This window comes from Nomascus leucogenys, chromosome 21 (assembly GCF_006542625.1).
Source record: "Nomascus leucogenys isolate Asia chromosome 21, Asia_NLE_v1, whole genome shotgun sequence".
Classification (NCBI taxonomy): domain Eukaryota; kingdom Metazoa; phylum Chordata; class Mammalia; order Primates; family Hylobatidae; genus Nomascus; species Nomascus leucogenys.
The window spans coordinates 49,901,888-49,927,867 of record NC_044401.1 but is presented as its reverse complement, the minus strand read 5'-3'; the positions used below and the strand labels follow the sequence as shown (position 1 = coordinate 49,927,867).

General features: G+C 42.5%; 1 protein-coding gene across 7 annotated transcripts in view; it reads left to right on the top strand.

Annotated features, from left to right (window-relative positions):
* The window catches only part of TMCC1 (transmembrane and coiled-coil domain family 1), a 252,494-nt gene extending 238,385 nt beyond the window's left edge, over positions 1-14,109 (top strand). For all 7 annotated transcript variants that reach the window (XM_030801497.1, XM_030801494.1, XM_003265026.4 and 4 more), the window contains 2 exons: positions 6,790-6,925; positions 10,090-14,109. In XM_030801497.1, the coding sequence (XP_030657357.1) occupies positions 6,790-6,925; positions 10,090-10,404 (451 nt within the window). In that variant the 3' untranslated portion in view covers positions 10,405-14,109. The remainder of the gene's footprint in view (positions 1-6,789; positions 6,926-10,089) is intronic.
* Positions 14,110-25,980: the final 11,871 nt, after the last annotated feature.

The following is a 25,980-nucleotide window of genomic DNA, read 5'->3' as shown; positions in this document are numbered from 1 at the left end:
TTTTGTATTTTTTGTAAAGACAGGGTTTTGCTATTTTGCCCAGATTGGTCTCTGTGTTTGTCTGTTTCATCTGCCGAGATCATTCTACTTACCCAAATGCTGCTTTGCTATTTAGCTGCTTGCTAACAAAGCATTATCTCTGTGAACAATAGTTATATTTTCTTATTTGGGAAGACTCAGCTTGAGGAGAACTTGCTGTTAATTTCCCATGTAACTGTGAATAAATTTTTCAACCTCTAAAGGACTTTATTTTCTGTAAGAGCATGGTGAGGATTAGCAGTTTCTATATAACTCTTTCTGGAGATTTGAAAAAATTAGATAAAATTTACTTGAGCTGGGCACAGTGGCACAGGTCTGTAGTCCCAGCTACCCAGGAGGCTGAGATGGGAGGATCGCTTGAGCCCAGGAGTTTGAGGCTGCAGTGCACCATGATTATGCCTCTGAATAACCACTGTACTCCAGCATGGACAACATAGTGAGACTCTATCTCTAAAATAAAAAAATAAAAATAACTTGAGATGCCTTTCCTCATACACATACATAGGTAGATAGTTTCACCAATACAAAGGAAAGTTTGGAACAGGCCAGTGCATGGAACTGTTTGAATTATCTGTTAAACTTGAGCCAGGGAAATGGCAGGAACCTAGATGTATGAAATAAGAAGTAAGAGAGGCTTGTATCTAGGATTGAGGAGGATGGAGTGTGTGCCCAGTAAACCCATTTCTGTGATGTCATAGGAAAAACATCATAAATATACTGGAAACAGTGAAAATGTCAAAATGTATAAAATCAGGAAAGTGGACATAAAGAAATGGAGGCTTAAGGCCATGGACAGTGGCTCATGCCTGTAATCCCAACACTTTGGGAGGCCAAGGCAGGAAGATCACTTCAGTCCAGGAATTCAAGACCAGCCTGGGTAACATGGCGAAACCCCGTCTCTACAAAAAATACAAAAAATTAACCGGGCATGGTGGCACATGCCTGTAGTCCCAGCTGCTTGGGAGGCTGAGGTGGAAGGGTCACTAGAGCCTAGGAAATTGAGACCACAATGAGCCATGATCACGCCACTGCACTCCAACCTGGGCAACAGAGAAAACCCTGTCTCAAACAAACAACAACAAAAAAGGCTTAGAGAAAAAAGTCAGAAGTGGGAATCAGTGAACAGTGGAGTAAGACTATGTGGCAGTCAACAAGCAATCTTTTTGAACTACCTCACTAGGGATTGTTGGGGAGAACTAGGAGACTCACAAAAGAGAAAAATGAAACCAAATGTATATTTGTGATATATCTATCTCACAGAGCACCCCTTGTGTGCCAGGTATTTGATGTCTGTCTTCTCCTTAAATCTTTGCAATTGCCCTTTGGAGTAGGTAGATTTCCTCTTTATAGATGGATGAAAAGGATCACCCAAGCTAGCGAGTTGCAGAGCTGGGATTTTAATCCAAAACCTGGACTGAGCAGATGCATTAGCTGGTACAAACTGCATTATGAAAACATTTCTAGGTGCAAAATGGCAGGTGTGAAGATGGAGCACCTCTAGACATACTATGGGATGAACCAAAATCTAGTTTGAAAATGACTTCCAGAACCTTTGACATGTTTGCAACCCTCTTATGATAAACATTGGTTTATAGTAAGGTTCAAAAGTGTTGGGAATAAGTGCTGAGGACTTTTGCAGGTATTCTCTGATTCATATATATTCCTCACCACCTCACATACCAAATGAATCCCAATATTTCACACCTGATTTTACATAGCTCTTAAATTACCACTATTTTGTGTACCTCCTTACCCCCCTTTATTGTTGTTAAAATCAATACATTGTGAAGGCAAATATACCACAAACATTTAAAGTATCTGTAGTTTGAAAGATGAAAATAGCCAGGTGTGGTGCCCCACACATGTAGTCTCAGCACTTTGGGAAGCTGAGGCAGGAGGATTGCTTGAGCTCAGGAGTTCAAGACCAGCCTGGGCAACATAGTGAGACCCTGTCTCTGAAAAATAAAAAATAAAAAAAATAGCCAGGCTTGGTGGTACATGTCAGTAGTCCCAGCTACTCAGAAGGCTGAGGTGGGAGGATCCCTTGAGCTCTGGAATTTGAGGCTGCAGTGAGCCATGATTGCACCACTGCACTCCACCCTGGGTGATAGAGCAAGACCCCATCTCTTAAAAAAAAAAAAAAAAAAAGAAGAAGAAGAAAGAAAAAGGAAAACAGGTTCCCTGACTACAAAGAATCAAACTCTGGGTGTTAGGAAAGATCTCAGAGGTCTAGTTAAATCTCTTTCAATAGAGGATTTATTTCTGCAACATCCCTGACAAGCAGCCTCTCCTTGAATATCTCTGGTAGCAGGGTCTCATTTTCTAAGATAGTTTTTTTCATTGTTAGACATAGCTATTAGAAAGTTCTTTATAAAACTGAACTAAAGACCAAACTATTTGTAAGACTTACTCCTTAGTTCTGTGGAGTTACAAAGTACAAGCTACCCCCTCATTACATGAGCTCAGATACCTGAATTCAGCAGTAGGAAGTAGTTCCCTATTTCTATAGAATTAATCCCTGGTAAAGTCTTGGCTGCACTTGAATCTGTCGAGATCATTTTGAATTCAGTCTACTGTGTTTCACCTCTTTCTTGCCTCATGCTATTTGTAAAGATAAGCATGCCTTGTATTTTGCTGTCTTCTTACTGGGTCTGGACAAAAAAGGCCAGGAAGATAAGGTCAAAGCCAAGTCAGAACCCACAGGCTGCTACTAGAAAATATCTCAGGCCCCAGTCCTGGGAATTATTCTTGCTAGGGTGACATACATGTTGTTGTACAGACAGTCCCTGGCTAACAATGGTTTGATTTAAGCCCATCATAAGTGGGAAATATTGTTTTCAGGAAGTAACCCCATCATAAGTCAAAGAGTGTCTGTATATTATGAAAGGTCAGGTGAGAAGATGAGGAAAGGATCACAACAGCCTTCCTGCTCCTGTGAACTGTTTCTGCAGTAGGAAGGAAGTCCATGTTGTGGGAGTGAAGGCATAAGTCAACCTATTTTGTAGTTTTGCCTAGGGCTCAGGAGTTTCATATGCATACATATAGTGAAAAGCAAAACTGCATTCACATTTGTGTTTTATGTCCTAATGTTTCTGTGAGCATCCATCAATTGAAGGAGAAAGGAAAAAAGTGAACAGAAACTTGCCAGGTGGCAAGTGACAAGCAGATTAGGATACAAAATATTGATACTTGACTTCTGAACAGCCAAGATGATATATTGTTGTACACTGAACACTCATATACATCTGGGTTGTTTATACTTTTTGGCAATGATGATTAATGCTGGTATGAACATTCATTACAAGCTTTTGTATAGAAGAAATAAGTTTTCATTTCTTTTCAGTTATATCTGGGGTAGAACTGCTGAGTCATAAGGTAACTGTTAACTTTTTGAGGAGGTGCCAAACTGTTTTGCAGAGCAATTGTACCATTTTCCATTCCCAACAGCAGTATATGAGGGTTTAGATTTCTCCGTGCCCTCACTAACTCTTATCTTTTTAATTATAGGTTCATAATTTTTTATTATACTCCTCCTTCTCCCATCAACTCCACTTTGACATCAGACTCCAAACCATCACATCAGTGTAGCTCTTTCCAGCTCCCTTTTGCTAAGTGATTTGGATCGCTAGCACTCTGACTCCGATTTCTTACTTATGAGGAAAGTTAGTTGATCTGGGTTTGTAGAGTTTCAAAATGGCATCACATTGTAAAGTTTAAGAACTTGGATTTTAAAGTCAAAACTGGATTCAAATCCTTGCTGCCCTACTTAATATTTATGTGCCCTTGGGCAATTCATTTTAGAACTTCTCTGAGCTTCTGTTTCCTCATCTATAAAATGCAGATAATACCTTCTACCCTCTTGGGGTTGTTGAAATGAATTTGCATAGTAGGCACTGATTAAACTGTTGCTGTGGCTGCTGTTTTTTAATCTGTTCTACTGGTATGTATGAGCCATGTGTAATATCAAATAAGATTCCTAAGAAGCCTGAAATTTGTAGAATAAGAGGTTGTGTGGTAGCCTATGGGACACATGCAGAGATCCCACATGTGTCTGCTTTTATCAAGATGTAAGCTGGTGACCACCACCCTGCTCCCCTCCCTGCCACCCAACAGTCCTTAGTTTAGGAGAGTAATTTCCTGCCAGATATAACCTTTCCCTTAAATCCCAAGAGACCAGCACTTTGGAATGCAGCTTTAAAAAAGTCTCTGGCCCCCCTCTGGTAAAGAGAGAGAATGATGAAACTATCAAACACCAAAAACACCACAGAAGAGTGGGCTAACATAGGACAGTCACGAAAAGACATTATGTTAACATTGTCTTATGGCATTTTGTGAACTTAAATTTTGGTGGAAAATCAATTCTAGAGATGGGACCTGTTTCTGAGCACATACTCTGGGCAGCAGATGAAAGGAAAAGGCAGAGTCACAGAGAACTTTGACCCTAGTTATCCATCAAAGTAGGACTGCTTTCTCATTAGCCTGTTCAGTCACTTCAATAACAGGAAGAGTTTCAGCATAAAAGAAGGCAGTATAGAGATTCCTATCAAGGATAAAGAGGAACTAAATAGAGTTTAGTAACATCCTAAAAAGGGTGAGATGATGCCTTTTAAAAAAATCCTTGTTTCTTAGAAAAGCAATGGAGTTTAGGATATTATTTATTGCATAATTATTGGAAGGGACAATGTTTATGATGCTGCAACATAAAAATTACCTTTAACACAAGAATTCATTATATACTTTAAAAGTTTGTTTACATATTATAGATGTGATTAAAAAGAAGAAAGAAAGGAGATAGTTTTAGATGTGTGAGTTTGTTCTGGCATTTTTATTCTTCTAGTATGAAGTCCCTTGAGACTCACATGCTGGTGTTAAATGTATGCTACCTGAGTGATAGTACATTCCCTGTTGGGATGAGAGCTACCCAGCTGCCCTCTGCCTGACAGAGAAGTTTCCATTCTAGGCACCAGAAGCTAGACATATGTTTATTCTTCTCTTTTCTAGTGTTTTTAAATGTGGAGTCTTCAACCTTTCTCCTACCTACTTTAGCTCTTTAGTTCCTGGGACTCCACATACAACCTACCTCAGTTGGTCTTCACCACTATGAGAAGACTCGTTTTCCTAAAAACACATGTTCATCATGTGACTCCTCTGCTCAGTAGTCTTCTTTGGGCTCATTTACTATCTATTCTAGAATCCTAGCTCTTCGGATCTTCCAGATTTCCCTTTTTTTCCTCCAACATAGATGCACTATTCTAGTTCTGTACATTTATCATCCATTTCTCCCCAGCCCTTTACTCACATTCATTTTTCCACCTAGAATCTCTGATCTCATCCTTTAAACCTTTTCTAGGCTGGGCATGGTAGCTCACCCCTGTAATCCCAGCACTTTGGGAGGCCAAAGCAGGCGGATCACCTGAGGTCAGGAGTTCAAGACCAGCTTGGCCAACATGGCAAAACCCCGTCTCTACTAAAAGTACAAAAATTAGCTGGGTGTGGTGGTGGGCGCCTGTAATTCCAGCTACTGAGGAGGCTGAGGCAGGAGAATCTCTTGAACCCGGGAGGCAGAGGTTGCAGTGAGCCAAGACCACGCCGCTGCACTTCAGCCTGGGCGACAAGAGCGAGACTCCATCTCAAAAAACAAAACAAAACAAAAACCTTTTCTAATTCTGCCTCTCCTTAGATGCCATGTCCAGGTTCCATCTTTATGTAGAGTAAACCTTCCCTTATGTCATCCTAAGTGCTAGAGATATAATATGAATAAAATAATTCCTACTCCCAAGGAACCCTACCTCCCTTTATTCTCCCTGTTTTTTACTCAGCTACAGCCACACTGACCTACTTTCTACCCCTCAGACATGCCAAGCTAATTCCCATCTTAAGAACCTCATACCTGCTATTTCCTCTGCTTAAGACATTCTTCCCTCCACATTTGCACAAGGCTCTGTTTGTATCACTCAAGTTTTAGCCTTCATTGTTTAATAGAATTGAAAAGGGGAGAGACCTTCCCTGACCATTCCAGCTTCACCAGCACTCAGGCACTCTGTCTTATACCCCTATTGATCTTCTTTGTTTTGCTTCACCATATGGGAAATGATCTTGCCTCCCCCACTCCTTAGAGTACAAACTCCTGAGGGCAGGCACTCTGTCTTGCTTACCACAATATTCCCAGTACTTTGAACATGCCTGGTACATAGCAGGCTCTCAGTAAATATGTGTTGACAAAAGTGTCCCAGACACTTGTGCTTGGCAATGGGGATGATGGACCCCTCTGGCTCTGGCATTCTAGGGCTCTGAATCGCAAACATCCAGGTGAGTGAGCTGGCCAGTTCTGGAATAAGCTACTGGTGACTGCCAGAAGGTTGGTTTCCATTGGGGTGTTATCTTTTCATGAGGCTTGCTTAATTGTACCCTAGTTTTTGCCTCTCCCATATGTTGTTCAGAGGAGCCTAACGACTGTCTCAATATTATGGTTATGCTCAAAGCTAATCAGGGCTGCTGGCATCGCTGCAAATACTGTGCATTGAAAGGATTTTGGAACAGCCATATTGCTGTGTGATTTGGCCTTGAGACAAGCTATCTTTTCCAGAGACTAAGAGCTGTACCCACTGGCACACCCTGTTAACCCAGGCCACTCAATTTCTTTGTGCTTCTATTCCTTTGTAGAATGGGTTTTGGGGGTTGGATGTAAATAATGCCAGGAAAGATATTCACAGAATTCATAAAATTCTAACCTTTTTTTTTCCTCCTTAGATGTGAACGATTAGAAGAACAGCTAAATGACCTAACAGAGCTCCACCAGAATGAAATCTTGAACTTGAAGCAGGAACTGGCAAGCATGGAAGAAAAAATCGCATATCAGTCCTATGAACGGGCCCGGGACATCCAGGTTAGTATGAAGGAAAAGGTGTAAATGCAAAATACAGTAGGGTTAAAAAGAAGAAAGGAAAACAGCGGAAGGAAAAAAGATGAGAAGGTAGAGAACAAAGAAAAGCTTATACCAACAGTATAAGAGTATACCTACACTTAAAATGATTGAGGTGCATTTCTCAAAAGTTTATACCATTTTGGGTTGGTATGTCTGCTTGGTACTTGGGAAATGTTTCTTAGGATCACAGTAATCTCAGTGTATGGAAAACGACATGAATCCTATTTGTCCATTACTGCTTCAAAAGCAGCTCTGATAAGTATTAGGGCCATTTTGCCCTTTTCTTCTCCTTCTGTGAGAAAAGGGGCTTTTATTCCAGCTGCCAAATCCAAATCTCATATAGGCACATTGCCTGACAGTTTGCAAGAATAACCCGTGAGGCAGTAATGTTTAATTAAGGCTAATAGCCCATCTATTTTATTCTGTGAGGAAGTAGAATATTTAATTTTTTCTTATTTCTGTATGGAGGTATTTAGGGAATAGTTCTTAGTGGTTTCATATGAAAGCATCTTGAAAGACACTAGTCTCAGAGAGGGGAAGTGGGCCAGAAAACTTGCATTACAACAGCCTAAAAGAATCAAAGGAATGTCTAGATCATTTACCTGGATGCCATCTTCTTCAGGCCCTGCTTATGTTTTAATTATTTTTTCCCTAAGATCCTTCTGGACTGGGCAGCATCCATTGTCTGTCTGTAGTTGGCGTCAGTCTGAAGTTGCCCAAGCCTTACCTCAAATCCCAGGAAACCAGGACCAGAAAAACTCAAGGCTCAAACCAACTTTGGAGGATATCTGACCATAGCTAGGGAAATAGGTTCTACCCCTTGAATACTTTGGAATTAATTTAAACTCATGGGTGAAGGCTATGGCCTTGAGGAGAACAGACACTTTTTTTTGGGGCGGGGGGGGGGGGGGGGAATTAGGCATATGTTAAATGGAAGCTTTTTTCTAATTGTATATGTTATAAGACAAGTTGTTATTAGTTACTGGTGATTCTAAACATTAGACTCATTAATGTATTAGCACTTTATGTCACTAACGCATTACTAATAATGTTTCATTAATGTATTAGTATTTTACACTATTTTCAAGTATTTTTTAGTAATTTAGCGATACAGAATATACAATCAGATCTTGGTAATACAGATTTTTAAATTAAATAATATAAAGTTAAAAAATAGCAAGAACAGGCCGGGCGTGGTGGCTCACGCCTGTAATCCCAGCCCTTTGGGAGGCCGAGGCAGGCAGATCACGAAGTCAGGAGATCGAGACCATCCTAACACGGTGAAACCGCGTCTCTACTAAAAATACAAAAATTAGCCGGGCGTGTTGGCGGGCACCTATAGTCCCAGCTACTCGGGAGGCTGAGGCAGGAGAATGGCATGAACCTGGGAGGTGGAGCTGGCAGTGAGCTGAGATCGTGCCACTGCACTCTAGCCTGGGCGACAGAGCGAGACTCCGCCTCAAAAAAATAGCAAGAACAGACACTTTTAATGTTTGGTCTAGTGTATGGGCATAGTGTCCTCTTTACAGAGGATCAATCTAAAGGAGAGTGTGCCCTTCTTAAGAAGGCAGATCAGAGATCCCTTTCCACTGATGTCAGGGATTGACTTGACTTAGAAAACACCAGGTAGTGTTTATAAGGAAGCATGTTCAAAGAATGTTCACTGCATCATTGTTACAGTGGAAAAGTTGAAAACAACCTAAAAATCCCCAAGAGGGAACTAGCTGCATATAACATAACATAGCCTAGCCATACTATAAAATGCTAGGCAGCAGTTTAAAAAAAAATGAGGTAGATTCTGTGTATTGACATGGAGAGATCACCAAGATCCACTGTTGAATGAAAAAAAGCAAGTTGTGAATCGATTCCTGTAGTATGATACTATTCCATGTTTGGAAAAGCCAAACCCTGTAAAATATTTTAAAGAGGTTTATTCTGAGCCAATACGAGTAACCATGGCCTGGGGAACACAGTCTCAAGAGGTCCTGAGAAAATATGCCTGAAGCAGTTGGGTTACAGTTTGGCTTTATACATTTCAGGGAGACAGGAATTGTAGGTAAAATCCTAAATCAACACATGGAAAGTATACATTGGTTTGGCCCAAAAAGGTGGGCCATCTCTAAGTAGGGGCTAACAAGTCATAGTGGGTTTTAGGAATTTTTTAGTTGGCAGTCGGTTGAAAGAGTTAAGCTTTGTGTAAAGACTTGAAGCCAGTACAAAAATGCCTAAGTTAACGGAGTCTGTTGTCTGTCATGTGATGCTATACCCGAGTCAGGTTGGAAAGAAAGCCACATTAATACCAGTTAATTTTTAAAAAAACTGATGAGATTTTATGATTCGTAGGGTGAGATTTAACCCTTGTCTGGCGTGGCCTTAGGTCTTGTTTATAATTTGATGTCTTACTGCCATAAAGAGTCCATTCTGTCAGTCTTATGATCTCTATTTTCACATTAATGCTGGTCATTTGTGCCGCAACTCAAAAAGGGAGGGGATATAATAAGGCATGTCCAGCCTCTTTCCCGTCATTGCCAAGAACTCACTTTTTCAGGTTTCTTTGGGGTCCACTTTGGCCAAGAGGGAGTCCGTTCATTTGGCTGGGGGGCTTAGGATTTTATTTTTAGTTTACAGATAGGAAATAAAAATAATAATTCCATGTATTTTCCTTGACACATATGTATACACTTACACACATAAAAGGGTGAACACAAACAGTATTTCCTCAGGGACAGGGATTAGAATTGAAGGAAATGTCAACAGAGACTATCCTATTTGAAATTTTTTATGTTGAACAAATATATTCTGTGCAACTTAGATTAATTTTCAATGAAAAAAGAGCATATATTTGTGGTCTTGTCATTAAAATGTTCTAGACTAAATAAATGTTAAGTGTGGCCACTGCTTCCTGTGACTCATCCCACTGGAATGCAGTGGAGGGCAATTTGGGGGAATAATAGTCACTTGAATAGTGAGTTATACATCTAGCCTTTCACATTCATTCAAGGCTCCAGCATATTTATAAAATCATTGGCATTGCTCAAGATGCATCTGGCTTGCCCAGGGGGCATGTCAGCATCTCAGAATACTCGTGAGCAGAAGGCTTAACTCTTCCCTGTTCTGGCCCACAGGAGGCCCTGGAGGCATGCCAGACGCGCATCTCCAAGATGGAGCTGCAGCAGCAGCAGCAGCAGGTGGTGCAGCTAGAAGGGCTGGAGAATGCCACTGCCCGGAACCTTCTGGGCAAACTCATCAACATCCTCCTGGCTGTCATGGCAGTCCTTTTGGTCTTTGTCTCCACTGTAGCCAACTGTGTGGTCCCCCTCATGAAGACTCGCAACAGGACGTTCAGCACTTTATTCCTTGTGGTTTTCATTGCCTTTCTCTGGAAGCACTGGGACGCCCTCTTCAGCTATGTGGAACGGTTCTTTTCATCCCCTAGATGATGCTGGCACAGAAGGCATTGTTCCCTACCCTCTGGCGAGTGCATGCAGCAGAGAGTTAGACAGCAACTTACCTACTCTGAAGTTTTCTACAACAACAAGAGTTGAGTGAATCTGTTTACATTTAGAATAATGTTTTTTTCTTCAAGAGACGCAATTGCAATAGTATTTTTTAGATTTTATCCAAGAAGTTTTTTGGGCGAAAATCTTGGATCATTTTTATGTAGCATGATTTTCCTTGGGATGCAAATCTTAAAACAGTCCTTTAATATGAACCAACAATCTGGAGCACACCGAAGGGCAATCTAAATTGTGGCTTGAAGGACTGCACTAAAACCCACTAAAAAGATGCGAAAACCTGATTAGGGCAAACCAGTTAAACCTAACACCCTGCCTTGTCTGGGCTCATCACCTCTCCCTATCCCAGACTAACTTTACTGTGAAATCCTACCACATTCCATGTCTGAATTTTTTGATTCGGGGTGGATTTTCGTTGTCCGTGGAAGAACACATGGATCTCTCTGACTTTCTCACCCAAGTTGGCCACTTACGCTAACCCTGGAAGTATGATCACTTTTGAACCTGCCCCTTAACCTTTACGAGGATACAAAAGTGAAAGCATCATCCCCCAAAGGATCACTGCACAGTCCTACTACAGTATTTTTAAGTAGCCCTCTAAATACTTAATTTTAAGCAAAATCCCTTGGCCGCACTTTTAAGGTTTTTTTTATATGTGTATAGTTACCAACCTAAAAATAAAAAATCCGAACAGCATACTTGAAGAATGTAATACTCAAACTCTCAGTGCTTCCTTATGGTTTCTAATAGGATTTTTTATTATTGTTATTATTATTATTGGGTTTTTTTGGACAGGGTTGGGAGGGTCTTTTATTTTTCCTTTGAAATAAAGAAGTGATGTTTTTAAATGGAGAAATGTGTGGATATTTAAGTGTGCTGCTCCCTCTTGTCTTGAAACAGTTTGAGTAAGAAAGTCTTGCTGTAAATGCTGCCCTCTGCTGCCTTTGTTTTGAGATGCAGTTTAAACTCCCTCTGGCTGCTGCTGCTGCTTTTTGGTGTCCCGACATCCCTACGCCCCCATTTTATGGGTTTGGCTTAGTTGAAGAGGAAAGGGTTGTGCAAAGAGAGCAGGAGGCTGTTTCCACAAACCAGTGTAGTAGGAAAGAGATTTTTTTTTTTTTTTTTTTTTTTTTTGCCCCAAGAAAATGTTCACCCAGTGATCTTGGGCTGGGGTTTAGGAAAAGTTGAGACTGTAAAAGTCATAAATAAGTCCTTGTGTTTCCTTAATTTATTTTGTTAATACCCCTAATTACAACCAAAGTGATGATGTGGAGTCTTCTGTCTTCATTTTGGCCCCAGCTTTCTTAATTTCAAAGCTTTATTCTGTCTGCCTAAGAGAATCAACCAAAGGTGATTCTCCTAAAGAGCAGTGAAGGAAATGTCAGGTTAGCAGGACCCAAGTTTTGGGTGTGAAATGTTGCCAGCTTCCTATAATGTAAACGGACTTGTTAACCTAACCTAATTATGCTCAGTGGACTTCTATAGATGGTTTTGAAAAATGAACTGAGCTGCCTTCCCCCATCCCATAACCAGTTCCATCATCCTGGTGGAACTTGAACATTTAGAGTTTATCTAGAGAGCTTGGTTAATCTTTCCATATTATTTGTAGTATTGGTCACAAATGCTGTGCCCTTTTAGCCTCATTCTGTGCAACCAAGTGCATATAAGATGCCCTGAAAAGAGTAGCAAAGTATGCTTTGCCTGTTCCCCCTTACCAGGAAATTCCTTCAGAACTAGATTAGCATTGCCCTGCCTGTCTGAAAGGACAGTTTACCTAATGGTGCCAGCCTCCTTTTGCTTTGGCAAGCTGGATTTCTCAGAGCCAGCATGTTGTTTCCATAACTACTTTGATATTTTAACTCAGGTACCCCAGTCTTCACCCCAACCTCAGCTGATTGTAGTACACCTGCTAGCTCTGTTGCCCCCTCAAAACTGCACCCAGAGCAGGGCCACAAGGGTGATATTTTTCTTTAAAAGAAAATAATTAGAACCAATTCATGTTCATGCCAAAAACAAATTGTCCCCAAGCCTATATATATTAAAATGTTAACTTTGCCTAAAAATATCGCAGTGACTTTTTAGGCAGGAGTGCCAAAGGACACTATGAACTTTTTGAACTAACATTTTCTCCTAACTTTCTGCTTTAGCGTAATTGCTCAGAGTAGAGAGCCCCCGCAAAGTTATTTAAAAGATGCCCTAGCAGTAATCCACCAGTTTTTCTAAGCTAGAACCTTTGAGTCCCCCAAACTGCCTGAAGACTTAAGTTTTGTGGGCACTGGAAGTCACTTTGATAGATGGATTGAAACTGTTCCTATTTGCCCTGGGACGGTTTCTATCAAAGGAAGGTTTTCACCTGTAGAAAGCCCCCTGTGCTCCAGCCAAATAGTCCCATGCTGACTTTCTATCTTCCTTTCTCAAACTGTCTTAGGAAGGACCTTCAGTGCAGATCAGGTGCAGTAATGGCTTTCTAGCCCTCTTGTCCCTTAATTATTCACCAGACCCAGAAGTTGTGTGCATTTAATGCTGTTTGTAACCATGCATCTGTTTTCATTCTTTGCTGTACCTTTTGCTGCCCATCCTGTTACTTTTGAGTTTCTTTCATTGTGGTTGTTCTTGGGTTCTTTTGTCTTTTCAGAGCTCTTCTATAACCTTGCTCTAGTGGCTTAACAGTTGTTCTGGGTGGAAACTTCCCCTCATTTGAATGCTCCTCTAAAAAAGAGAAAGAAAATAAAACTATATTCATTCCCTTTAAAATGAAACATTCCTGGATTATTTGTCCATGCCTCTAGCCTGAGTGAGTGAAGCTGGCTGTGTTGGCCTAGGTGATCGTTCAGGTTGTAGAATGCGCATTTTACATTGTTTATGATAATTGAAGGGTACTTCTGTCTGCTCCAATTTCCATTCCTTGGTATACTCAGTATGTCCTAGTAAGGAAGGCTTTCCACTCTACTGGCTCCTTAAGAAGCAAAAGTAGGTTAAATTTTATACTTCACTGACTAGGGTCTTCTCTCTCCCCTGTTCTAAATGGAGTAAAAGTCTGATGCCAAGACAAATATTGGAAGCGAGCCTTCCTCACTAGCCATGTCCAAATAATGAGCGTATTTTCATGTGGTCTTCACCGCATTTAGTTTTGTTTCTGATTTCATGTTCCTTTGAGGTACAGTCAGATGAAAATGCTGAGTTCTGAGAGAGTTCCAATGAGGAGCTGCCTTTCAGCTTTGGAAAATATGCGTCTAAAACAAAACCAAACATTATTGTAATCTGACAGAGGCAAAATTATGGTTCCCACACCCCAACCCCAAATGAAATCTGGGATTTTGAATGTGGCTCTAAGAGTTAACATTACTGTCTGTATGTCGTGTATGCTAGGTTGCTAGGTGATATCCTCAGTAGGGATTGACTACTAGACTGTGTGTTTTATCAAAGTGTGTAAGAATAAAAACTCACTTGCACGAATTGAAACATAAAGAAATGACACTTGTGAACGTGTGAACGTTAACACTGTAGTTGATAGATCTTAAGCTGCTAATTGTTGAGAGAGATTTAAATTTATGTTCTGTCTGGTCGCTGCAGATTCTCAGCAGCACTTTTACTGTATATAGAAATTGAAATAAAGACCTCAGCTATTAACATGGTGGTCAGACTCATGTTTGTTTTGCTTTTTATTTTTGAAACATTTAACATACATAGTTTTATATGCATGTAATGCATTATTATCCAGCCTAATGCCACCTGTAGTTTTGTTACAGAAGTAGTAATTTCTATTAGGACTTTTTCCTGATGATCTCCGGGAGGCCTCTGGAAATCCTGAAGTCCTAAACTTGCCTTTGACCTGGTACCAAGCAAAGACATGATGACTCGGTCCTTCACAGCTCCAGTCTGAACGTCAAGAGCTTTAGTCCCACTTCTGGCTTGCTAGCTGTGTGCCTCTTACCCCATGTATAAACTAGTGATGCCACACCACCCAACTTGATCCTACAGGTGGATGTTGTGAGAGCAAAGGATACATCTTGTGAAATCTTTGAAAATTCCCCTTAAAATATGGGCCAGGCTGCCATGTACAGATATGCAGGTTGTATATTGCCCAACCCTGGGGGGGCTTCATAAGTGTGATAAACTGTGAACAACATCCAGGAGTTGTGTAGTGCATACAGGACACATAGAGCTGCCATGATAATGGGCGATGCATAATTTCAAAACCTGCTTTATTTTTATCCTTTAAAAACCTTGGAGACTTACTGAATGCCAGTAAAAACTGGGTGTGGTGGCTCTCACACCTGTAATCCCAAAACTTTGGGAGGACAAGGTTGGAGGATTACTTGAGGCCAGGATTTTGATACCAACCTGGGCAACATAGTGAGACCGCCATCTCTACAAAAAATAAATTTAGCTGGGTGTGGTGGCACGCACCTGTAGTCCCAGCTACTCAGGAGGCTGAAGTGGTAGCATCACTCAAGCCCAGGAGTTTGAGATTACAGTGAGCTATGATTACACCACTGCACTCTAGCCTAGGTGGCAGAGCGAGACCCTGTCTCAAAAAAAGAAAACTTCAGAGAGTGGAGGGCAGATGACATAAATTTGAGAAGCTGTGGTGTAGAAAACAGACTGGGGAGGCAGAGGAAGGTATGGCCAACTAGAAATGCATGCTTCACCTAAAGAGTTCGAATATGTTTAAATCCTATGGGCCAAACCAAACATTTAGCTGACTTGTAGCCCCAAGTCTACAGTGAAGAATAGCTAACGTTTATTGAGTATTTACTGAGTGCCAGACATCATTCAGTTTTATCAGTCAATTCTCCCCACAGTCTTATGCAGGAGATATCCTCATTGTTTAGGTAAGGACTCCGAAGCTTGGGTTAAATGGCTTGCCCAAAATTAATGTTAGGAAATGGTAAATTAATGCAATGGAAAATAGGTCTATGCGACATATATAACAAAAGATGAGTGTCCACAATATGTAAGACTATAAATCAATAATCATCTTTCCTATTGGTAACAGCCCAATAGAAAAGACAAGCAATGGTTATGAACAGAGAGCTTATAGAAAAATGACCAATAAGCGGCTGGGCGCGGTGGCTCACGCCTGTAATCCCAGCACTTTGGGAGGCCAAGGCAGGTGGATCACGAGGTCAGGAGATCGAGACCATCCTGGCTAACACGGTGAAACCACGTCTCTACTAAAAAGACAAAAAAATTAGCCGGACATGGTGGCAGGCACCTGTAGTCCCAGCTACTCAGGAGGCTGAGGCAGGAGAATGGCGTGAACCCAGGAGGCGGAGCTTGCAGTGAGCCGAGATGGCACCACTGCACTCCAGCCTGGGCGACAGAGTGAGACTCCGTCTCAAAAAAAAAAAAAAAAATGACCAATAAGCATACCAGAAAATTGTTCAGCCTCCTGTATAATAAGTGCATTAAGATTTAAAAAGCCAATTGTGGAACAATATATTGTCTCCCATTTATGTTGAGAATATGTATATTTGTGTAAATGTATGCATGTGGATGTATAAAAACTCTGCATTAAACTTTCCCGTTATTTTGGGAAGGGAAAGGGAGGAACAGTGGTTAAGCAGCATTTTCATGCTTGGCTTCTATAAAGTATGAATCTCTTTGAAGAAAATGTATTTGTGTATTTTTTAAATTAAATATATCAAAAACTTAAAAATAGGTCCAGTGAGAAGTGGAAAAAGAATTGATAGTGTTCCTAATGATAGATCATACTAGACCATCTTTTGCCTCCAGATTGCCTTAGAGGTGGCTCTAGACCAAGTTTGGGCCACCCCTTGAGCTTTCTTCCAGCCCTGGATTTCTAGGCTTGGTGGTCGAATAGATGTCCCGCTGCCAGAAGCCCTGAGGGCTGAGAAGGAGGAGCACGTGCAGAGATGACAGCAGCAGCTGGTGCCTCCTATTTAGCCAGCAGCACTCAAGAGCCACTCTATACAAGACTGGGCTGTGGAAAAAGGAACTTAGTAGAATGAAATACATGTGGTAAAGAGGCAGAAGACGTGTGGGAGCAAAGAGGAGGAAGCAATTCTAACAGAGCAATAGGGAAAGGCTCAACGGAGGAGGCCATGGTATCTGGACTGAAAGATGGTGGCTTTATGATGAGCAGAAATAGGTGAGGGGGCATTTCTATTGGAGGTATTAGCAAAACCACAGAGGTGAAAACGGCCTAGGTGAGCAGTTCAAGCAATGGATAAGGAGCCTTAAGTGACTGGTAGGGTGCCTGAAAGAATGTGAGAATCATATGTGGGGGCCAAGTTGCAAGAAATCTTGAAAACCACGCTAAAGGTTTACCTTGTGACTACAAGAGAAGCCATTACAGGTGTTGAAAGGTGACCCAGCCTTGTGTTTAATTACAGCCCTTTGAGAAGAAACCAGAAACCTGTTTTTCATGTCATCCGAATCAGTTGGGTGTTTGAGGAATGGTGTCCAAGGTATTTGGTCTTTCGCCTATTGATCTTGTAAGTAGAGGCTCTTCACAGTTTTTTGATAAGTGGAAAAAGGGTGTAGGCAACTCAGAGTTCAGTTCTTTAAAAAAAAAAAATCCCTAGGCTGGGCGCGGTGGCTCATGCCTGTAATCCCAGCACTTTGGGAGGCTGAGGCGGGCAGATCACAAGGTCAAGAGATGGAGACCATTCTGGCCAACATGGTGAAACCCCGTCTCTACTAAAAGTACAAAAATTAGCTGGGCGTGGTGGCGCTCACCTGTAGTCCCAGCTACTCGGGAGGCTGAGGCAGGAGAATTGCTTGAACCCGGGAGGCAGAGGTTGCAGTGAGCCGAGATCACGCCACTGCAGTCCAGCCTAGCGACAGAGCGAGACTCCATCTCAAAAAAAAAAAAATTCCCTATCGCCTTTGGTATTACAATCCTTAAATCCCAGAGCAAGAGTACTTGACAAAATTTATTCACGCTTCTGTCTTACTGAATGTTTAAGCTGTTCAAGAGAATATTCTTTATCTGTTGGAAGAATTCAGTTCAGTAGTTTTCGAGTGTATTAAAAGGTGCAACAAATCATGATGAAAATGAATTATGTTGAATTTTGCCTAAAGCTGCTTCTGTACATATCTTAAGTTTGGCCTAAAGGTTTCTCCATACATAGGGAACTATAACCTAGCCAGGCATAAGCAGATTGGAACCTACTCTTGTAACAAGTAGCCAAGTCTCAGCCAATCACAGCAGCCGAACCTCAGTCAACCACAGGCAGCCAACTGTTGAAATAAGGTACACACCCAGAATAAGTTTAACAAGAATAAGTGAGGTCTGCATACCTCACTTCAATTTTTTATACACCACTTGCCTTCTTCTGTCCATACATGTTACTCAGCCATATGGCAGCCCCAGAGTCTCACTGAACCTGTCCTGGTCTTAGGGGCTGCCCAATTCATGAATCATTCTTTGTTAAATTTAACTCGTCTAAAGTTTTTATTTTAACTATTTTATTTTATTTCATCTCATTTTATTTAGACAGAGTCTTGCTCTGTCGCCCAGGCTAGAGTGCAGTGGCACGATCTTGGCTCGCTGCAACCTCCATCTCCCAGGTTCAAGCGATTCTCCTGCCTCAGCCTCCCAAGTAGCTGGGATTATAGGCCTGTGCCACCACACCAAGCTAATTTTTTGTATTTTTTTAGTAGAGACGGGGTTTTGCCATGTTGGCCAGGCTGGTCGCTGGTCGCTGGTCTCGAACTCCTGACCTCAGGTGATCTGCCCACCTCAGCCTCCCAAAGTGCTGGGATTATAGGCATGAACCACTGTGCCTGGCCTCTTTTAAGAATTTTAATAACCACTCTACCTTAACAGAAGGTTGTGAGGATTAAATGAAAATTGTACAGAGCCTAGCCCAGCATCTGGCAAGAGAAAGTGCTATACCATGATCTTAATTATTAGTAGACTGAGAATTCCTGGAGGACAGGCACCTGTGTCACTCATCTAAATCTCTTCAGAATATAGTACATCTCCCATTCTTACCAACGAAGAGCCCAGTAGCCAGAATTTGGCCTATCCTTGGCCAGCCCTGGCTCTTAAGTTGGTTTGGGGAACCAAAAAATCAGTATGTGTCAGAGAATAGGCTGGCCATGGGAACAAGAAAAGAACATCATGTCCATAAGAACAAAAACTTGCAAATGGGGCCAGGCACAGTGGCTCAAGCCTATAATCTCAACACTTTGGGAGGCTGAGGCAGGTGGATTGGTTGAGGCTCGGAGTTCAAGACTAGCCTGGGCAACGTAGACTCTATCTCAAAAACAAAACAAAACAAAAAAGCCTTTGCAAGTGAATACACATATAATTGGCTGATAATCTATTTTACTTATAATTTCTTAACCAGCACAGTGACAGGGACGTTGTCAGTTTGTGGCTATGTCCTAAGTGCCTGAAACAATGCCTGGCCCAGAATTGGTGCTCATTAAAAAGTGGAACTTAAAAAATTGCTATTAATTGAGTCCCTATTCCGTGCCAGGCACAGTGCCACTTGTTATGCTTCTGATTGTTTCAACCGTTCTAAAGAGGAGGTGGTATAACTTCCATTTTTCAGATGAAACCAAAAGCTTGGGTAGGTTGTTTGGATTTTATCTTGTGGAAAAGCTGTTTCACTAGTAAATGGCAAAGTCAGGATTTGAACTTGGTTGAGTTTGATTCTAAAGCCCATGCAATTTCTGCTATTCCATTTTGTTGGACAAGGAATCAAGATTTGTGGATTTCAGACTTTATGTAATCTTGAGAAGGCAAGGATCTGACTTTTTCTGGATCTCTGTGTCCCTGCTGTAAAGTCACCTTAGTTCTCCTCCAGCAATCAAATAATAAAACAATTATTTGGTGCCGAGCTCATGATCTCCCTACGAGCATTGGCCATGACCACCGAAAGGGTTAAACATCAGGACAGCACAAGGTGGGAATTTATAGCTGAAATCTAGGCATGACCATAACAGGATTGTGTGTGTGGCAGAGGGGAGGGGGAGCAGGGGATGGATTTGAGGCAAATGTACAAAATGTCTGCATGATGGTGGGTACCAGTATTCTTACTGTATGAAGTATTTCAGAATCTAAAAGAGAAAATAAAATATAAGGAATCTGGAGGGTGGAAGGAGGGAGAGAAGCAGGAAAATAATAACTAATGGATGAAATAATCTGGGTGATGAAATAATCTGTACAACCAATCCCCACGACACACGTTTACCTATGTAACAAACCTGCACATCCTGCACATGTACCCCTGAAGCTAAAAGTTAAAAATAAGGAGTCATGGTATTGACATATAGCACATTAATGGGAGCATTAAATGATGGTAATTGGGCATATTCACGTTCTTCGTGAAATCTGTGAGTTGTGCTCAACTGGTCAGAATTATTTTTGTTTGGTTTGGTTTGGTTTGGTTTTTGAGACAGAGTCTCTGACACCCAGGCTGGAGTGCAGTTGTGCAATCTTGGCTCACTGAAACCTCCTCCTCCTGCATTCAAGCAATTCCCCTGCCTCAGCCTCCTGAGTAGCTGGAATTACAGGCACCCACCACCACACCCGACTAATTTTTGTATTTTTAGTAGAGAAGGAGTTTCACCATGTTGGCCAGGCTGGACTCGAACTCCTGACCTCAGGTGATCTGCCCACCTCAGCCTCCCAAAGTGCTGGGATTACAGGCGTGAGCCACTGCGCCCAGCCAACTGGTCAGAATTCTTATAGATCACATCAAGATGTCTCTGGTATTTCAAAAACCAGTGTTCAAAAGAAAAATACAGTATCGGTTCTATCCCACTTAGTTTTTCATTTACTGTAGTGATTAAAGGCTCATACATACCATGGGGCATCTGAAAGAAGTAACTGCAAGCAGCTTAAAACTTTTTCGGCCGGGCGCGGTGGCTCACGCCTCTAATCCCAGCACTTTGGGAGGCCGAGACGGGCGGATCACGAGGTCAGGAGATCGAGACCATCCTGGCTAACACAGTGAAACCCCGTCTCTACTAAAAATACAAAAAATTAGCTGGGCATGGTGGTGGGCACCTGTAGTCCCAGCTACTCGGGAGGCTGAGGCAGGAGAATGGCTGAACCCAGGAGGCGGAACTTGCAGGGAGCTAAGACCGCGCCACTGCACTCCAGCCTGGGGGACAGAGCGAGACTCCGTCTCAAAAAAAACAAAAAACAAACAAACAAAAAAAACTTTCCCATTGGCCGGGCACAGTGCCTCACGCCTGTAATCCCAGCACTTTGAGAGACCGAGGCAGGCAGATCATGAGGTCAGGAGATTGAGACCATCCTGGCTAACGCGGTGAAACCATGTCTCTACTAAAAATACCGGGCATAGTGGCATGCGCCTGTAGTCCCAGCTACTCGGGAGGCTGAGGCAGAAGAACCACTTGAACCTGGGAGGCAGAGGTTGCAGTGAGCCAAGATTGCGCCACTGCACTCCAGCCTGGGTGACGGAGCAAGACTGTCTCAAAAAAAAAAAAAAAAAAAAAACCAAACAAACAAAAAAACTTTCTCATCATGTCCTTTACAAGCAAAACATAAGGATTGTTTTAATGGTTGATTTTGCTTTCTTTTTTTTTCTTTTTTTTTTGAGAAGGCGTCTCGCTCCGTCGCCTAGGCTGGAGTGCAGTGGTGCGATCTCGGCTCACTGCAACCTCCGACTCCCGGGTTCAAGCGATTCTCCTGCCTCAGTCTCCCGAGTAGCTGGGACTACAGGCACCTGCCACCACACCGGGCTAACGGGGTTTCACCATGTTAGCCAGGATGGTCTCGATCTCCTGACCTCGTGATCCACCTGCCTCAGCCTCCCCAAGTGCTGGGATTACAGGCGTGAGCCACCGCGCCCGGCCAATAGTTGATTTTTCAAACACAAAATGTAAGAATTTCAAACATCAGGCCACACAGTTTTCATCTTTTTTTTTTTTTTTTTTTTTTTTTGAGACAGAGTCTCACTCTGTTGCCCAGGCTGGAGTGCAGTGGTGCAATCTTGGCTCACTGCAACCTCTGCCTCCCAGGTTCAAGTGATTCTCCTGCCTCAATCTCCCGAGTAGCTGGGATTACAGGTGCATGCCACCATGCCTGGCTAATTTTTTGTATTATATTTTTGCATTTTAGTAGAGAGGGGGGTTTCACCATGTTGGCGAGGCTGGTCTCTAACTCCTGGCCTCAAGTGATCCACCCGCCTCAGGAGTGGAATTTCTGGGTCATATGGGAACTCTGTGTTTAACCTGTTGAGAAACTACCAGACTGTTTCCAAAGTGGCTGCACTATTGTACATTCCCACCAGCAGTATATGAGGGTTCCAGTTTCTTCATATCCTCACCAGCACTTGTTACCTTTTTTTTTTTTTTTTTTTTTTTTTTGAGATGGAGTCTCGCTCTGTCGCCCAGGCTGGAGTGCAGTGGCATGATCTCGGCTCACTTCAAGCTCCGCCTCCCAGGTTCACGCCATTCTCCCGCCTCAGCCTCCTGAGTAGCTGGGAATACAGGCGCCCACCACCACGCCCGGCTAATTTTTTGTATTTTTAGTAGAGACAGGGTTTCACCATGTTAGCCAGGATGGTCTCGATCTCCTGACCTTGTGATCTGCCCACCTCAGCCTCCCAAAGTGCTGGGATTACAAGAGTGAGCCACTATGCCTGGCCTTTTTTTTTTTTTTTTGAGACAGAGTCTTACTTGGTCGCCCAGGCTGGAGTGCAGTGGCTCAGCCTCACTGCAATCTCTGCCTCCCGGGTCCATAAGCAATTCTCCTGCCTTAGCCCCCCAAGTAACTGGGATTATAGGCATGCACCACCATGCCTGGCTAATTTTCATGTTTTTAGTAGAGAAGGGGTTTCACCATGTTGGTCAGGCTGATCTCGAACTCCTGACCTCAAGTGGTCCACCCGTCTCCACCTCCCAAAGTGCTGGGATTACAGGCATGAGCCACCGTGCCCGGTCCTGACTTTTTTATTCCAGCCATCCTAATGGGTGTAAAGTGGTACCTCACTGTGGTTTTCATTTGCATGTCCTTTATGACTAAGTATTTTTATTCTAGTATCTCTTTTCATTAGCTTTCCTATTTCCTCCCAGCCCAAGCTGTGACTATCACATTTCATTATTGCCAGTGTGCCTGCCCTGAAAGCCCTTCATTTCCCCCCAACAACTGCCTTTCATTTACTGTGAGCTGGGAATCCATATAACCCAACTTGTCAGAACTTTGTCCAAAGTCAGATTAAATGGATTCTGAACAAGCCCCACAAATAAGATATGTACTTGGATTTTGTGACTGCTTATCTGGCAGTTTTGAGACTATTTCTGCTTAAAACCGGATTTTATTAAAAAAAAAAAAAAAAAAAAAAAGACGGAAGGAAGGGAGGAAGGGCAGAAGGGAAGGCGGGAAGGAGGGAGTGAACCAATGCAGCATAGCCTAGTAGAAGTTACTCTGGCCTGGGCTCTGATTCCAGCTCAGCTTCCCACTAGTTTTGTAACCTTGGACAAGGTCCCCTCACTTCTGTGAACCTCCATTTCCATGTATGGTGAGAGTTTGAGCTAGATGATATTTTAGTATTTCTAGCTCTGCTAGTCGGCCTACATCCTCATGCAGGCATCCCATCTCTGCCCACATTGTGCCTCGTGCTGCTTCACTCCTCTGCACGTTTGCACACTCCACTCCCTCTTCTTGTAATGAGCAGTCTCCCACACCATTTGTCTACCTGGCAAACTCCTATTTATTCTTCTTTATTCCTCCAGCTTTACTAAGTTATGATTGACAAATAAAAATTATGTATGTGTATGTATATGTATGTATATGCATAATATATATGTTTTTTTAAAGACAGTGTCTTGCTCTGTCGCGCAGGCTGGTGTACCGTGAGGCTCGCAGCAGCCTCGGCCTTCCAGGCTCAAGTGATCCTCCCACCTGAGCTTCCAGAGTAGCTAGGATTACAGGTGCACACCACCACACCTGGCTAATGTTAAAAATGTTTTTAGAGACAGAGTTTCACCATACTGCCCAGGCCAGGCTGGTTTCCAACTCCTGGGGCTGAAGTGATCATCCCACCTCAGTCTCCCAAAGTGCTGGGAGTACAGGTGTGAGCCACCGCGGCGAGTGGATAATTGTATTTTGCAATATGAGAAGGACATGAGATTCAGGGGGCCAGGGATGGAATGATATGGTTTGAGTGTTTGTCCCCTCCAAATCTCATGTTGAAATGTAATATCCAATGTTGAAGGTGGATCCTGGTGGGAAGTGATTGGATCATGGGGGTAGATCCCTTATGAATGGCTTAGCGCCATCCCCTTGGTGATGAGTGAGTTCTTGCTCAGTTCATGTGAGATTTGGATGTGAGATTTGGTTGTTTAAAAGAGTGTGGAACCAGGGGGAGGTGCCTCTCTCTCTCTTGCTGCTGCCTCTCTGCCATGTGATGCCCTGGCTCCCCCTTCACCTTCCACCATGATTGTGAGTGTCCTGGGACCCTCACCAGAAGCCAATGCTGGCACTATGCTTCGTGTACAACCTGCAGAACAGTGAGCCAAAATTAAACTTCTTTTCATTATAAATTACCCAGCCTCAGTTATGTCTTTACAACAATGCAAGAATGGGCTAATAAAGCATCCAAATAGCCAAAGCAATCTTGAGAAAGAAGAACAAAGCTGGAAGCATCATATGTCCTGATTTCAAACTATATTACAAAGCCATAATAATAAAAACATTATGGTGCTAGCATAAAAACAGACACATAGACTAATGGAAGAGAATAGAGAGCCCAGAAATAAACCCATACATATTCGGTCTACTAAACTTTGAAAAGGGCACCAAGAATATGGGGAAAAAATATTCTCTTCAATACATGGTGTTGAGAAAACTGGATATCTATATGTAAAAGAATGAAATTGGACCCTTATCTTATGCCATACAAAAAAATTAACTTGGCATTAAGGCTTAAATATAAGACCCAAATAAAACTGGCTTCTAGAAGAAAATATAAGAAAAAGGCTCTTTGCCATTAGTCTTGGCAGCAGTTTTTGGGATATGACTCTTACTCATTCTTTTATTTCACTTTTTACAATGAAATTTCCCAAAAATCTACAAAAAGAGAAGAGTATAATGAACTACAATCAACAATTACCAACTTCTTTTTTTGTGAGATGGAGTCTCACTCTGTCACCCAGGCTGGAGTGCAATGGCATGATCTTGGTTCACTGCAACCTCCATTTCCCAGGTTCAAGGGATTCTCCCACCTCAGCCTCCCAAGTAACTGGGACTACAGGCACATGCCACCACGCCCAGCTAATTTTTGTATTTTTTGGTAGAGATGGGGTTTCACCATGTTGGCCAGGCTGGTCTCAAACTCCTGACCTCAGGTGATCCAACTGCCTTAGCCTCCCAAAGTGCTGGGATTACAGGCATGGGCCACCAGGCCCAGCCAACAGTTACTAACTTCTGGTCAACCCTGCTTCATCTATACCTGCCCTCCACTTCCCACATCACTTCAATCTGAATCCTTTTGAAGCAAATACCAGATAGGATACATCATTTGTCTTTTTTTTGGGGGGAGGGGTGACATGGTGTTATTGTTTTGTTTTGGTTTTAGGTGAAACCCATATAACATTAAATTAACCATTTTAAAGTGAAAAACTGCATGGCATTTAGTGCATTCACAATATTGTGCAACCATTACCTCTATCTAATTTGAAAATATTTTCATCACCCCAAAAGGAAATCCCATACCCATGAAGCAGTTGCTCCCCATTCTCCCCTTCTACCCACCCCGGGGTAGCCGCCAGTATGCTTTCTGTCCGCATGGATTGACCTATTCTGGATGTTTCACACAAGTGGAATCATACAGTATGTGATCGTTTGTGCCTGGCTTCTTTCACTTAGCACGGTTTCAAGGTTCACCCGTGTTGTAGAGTATGTCAAGACTTCATTCCTTTTTACGGCTGAATGATATTTCACTGTATGGATAGACCACACTTTGTTTATCATTAGTTGATGGACACCTGGGTTGTTTTCATCTGTTGGCTGTTGTGAATAGTGCTGCTGTGCACTTGGGTGTACGTGCACTTGTTTGAGTCCCTGTTTTCAATTCCTGTGGATGTATACCCAGGAGTGGCATTGCTGGGTCATGTTGTGATTCTAGATGTAACTTTTTGAGGACTTAGGGAGCCTCTACTTTGTGAAGCCTATCCTGATGTCCTCACATACATGCAGTTGAGCTCTCCACCTCTGTCACACTCTCTGTAGTAGCACCTATCCATAGGTGTAGCCGCTGCACTTCTGGATTCTCGGCCTCCTCTGCTCTCAGCCATTCACTGAGCAAAGGACAGACAGGCAGGAACGGGGGCTCTTCTTCAAGACTTTCCTCTTCCATCTCCCTTCTGTCGCCCACACACACAATCCAAAGACCAAGGCCTGAATTGCTGAATTGGTACTATTGGTTAATTTGAGGTTTTACTGTACTGAGTCCTTCTTTTGGTAAACTTTCTCACCCATCCTCATTCTTGTGAACAAATGTGAACCTGAAAGAGCTAATCCTTCAGGACGGATCCTTAGTGGCTAAC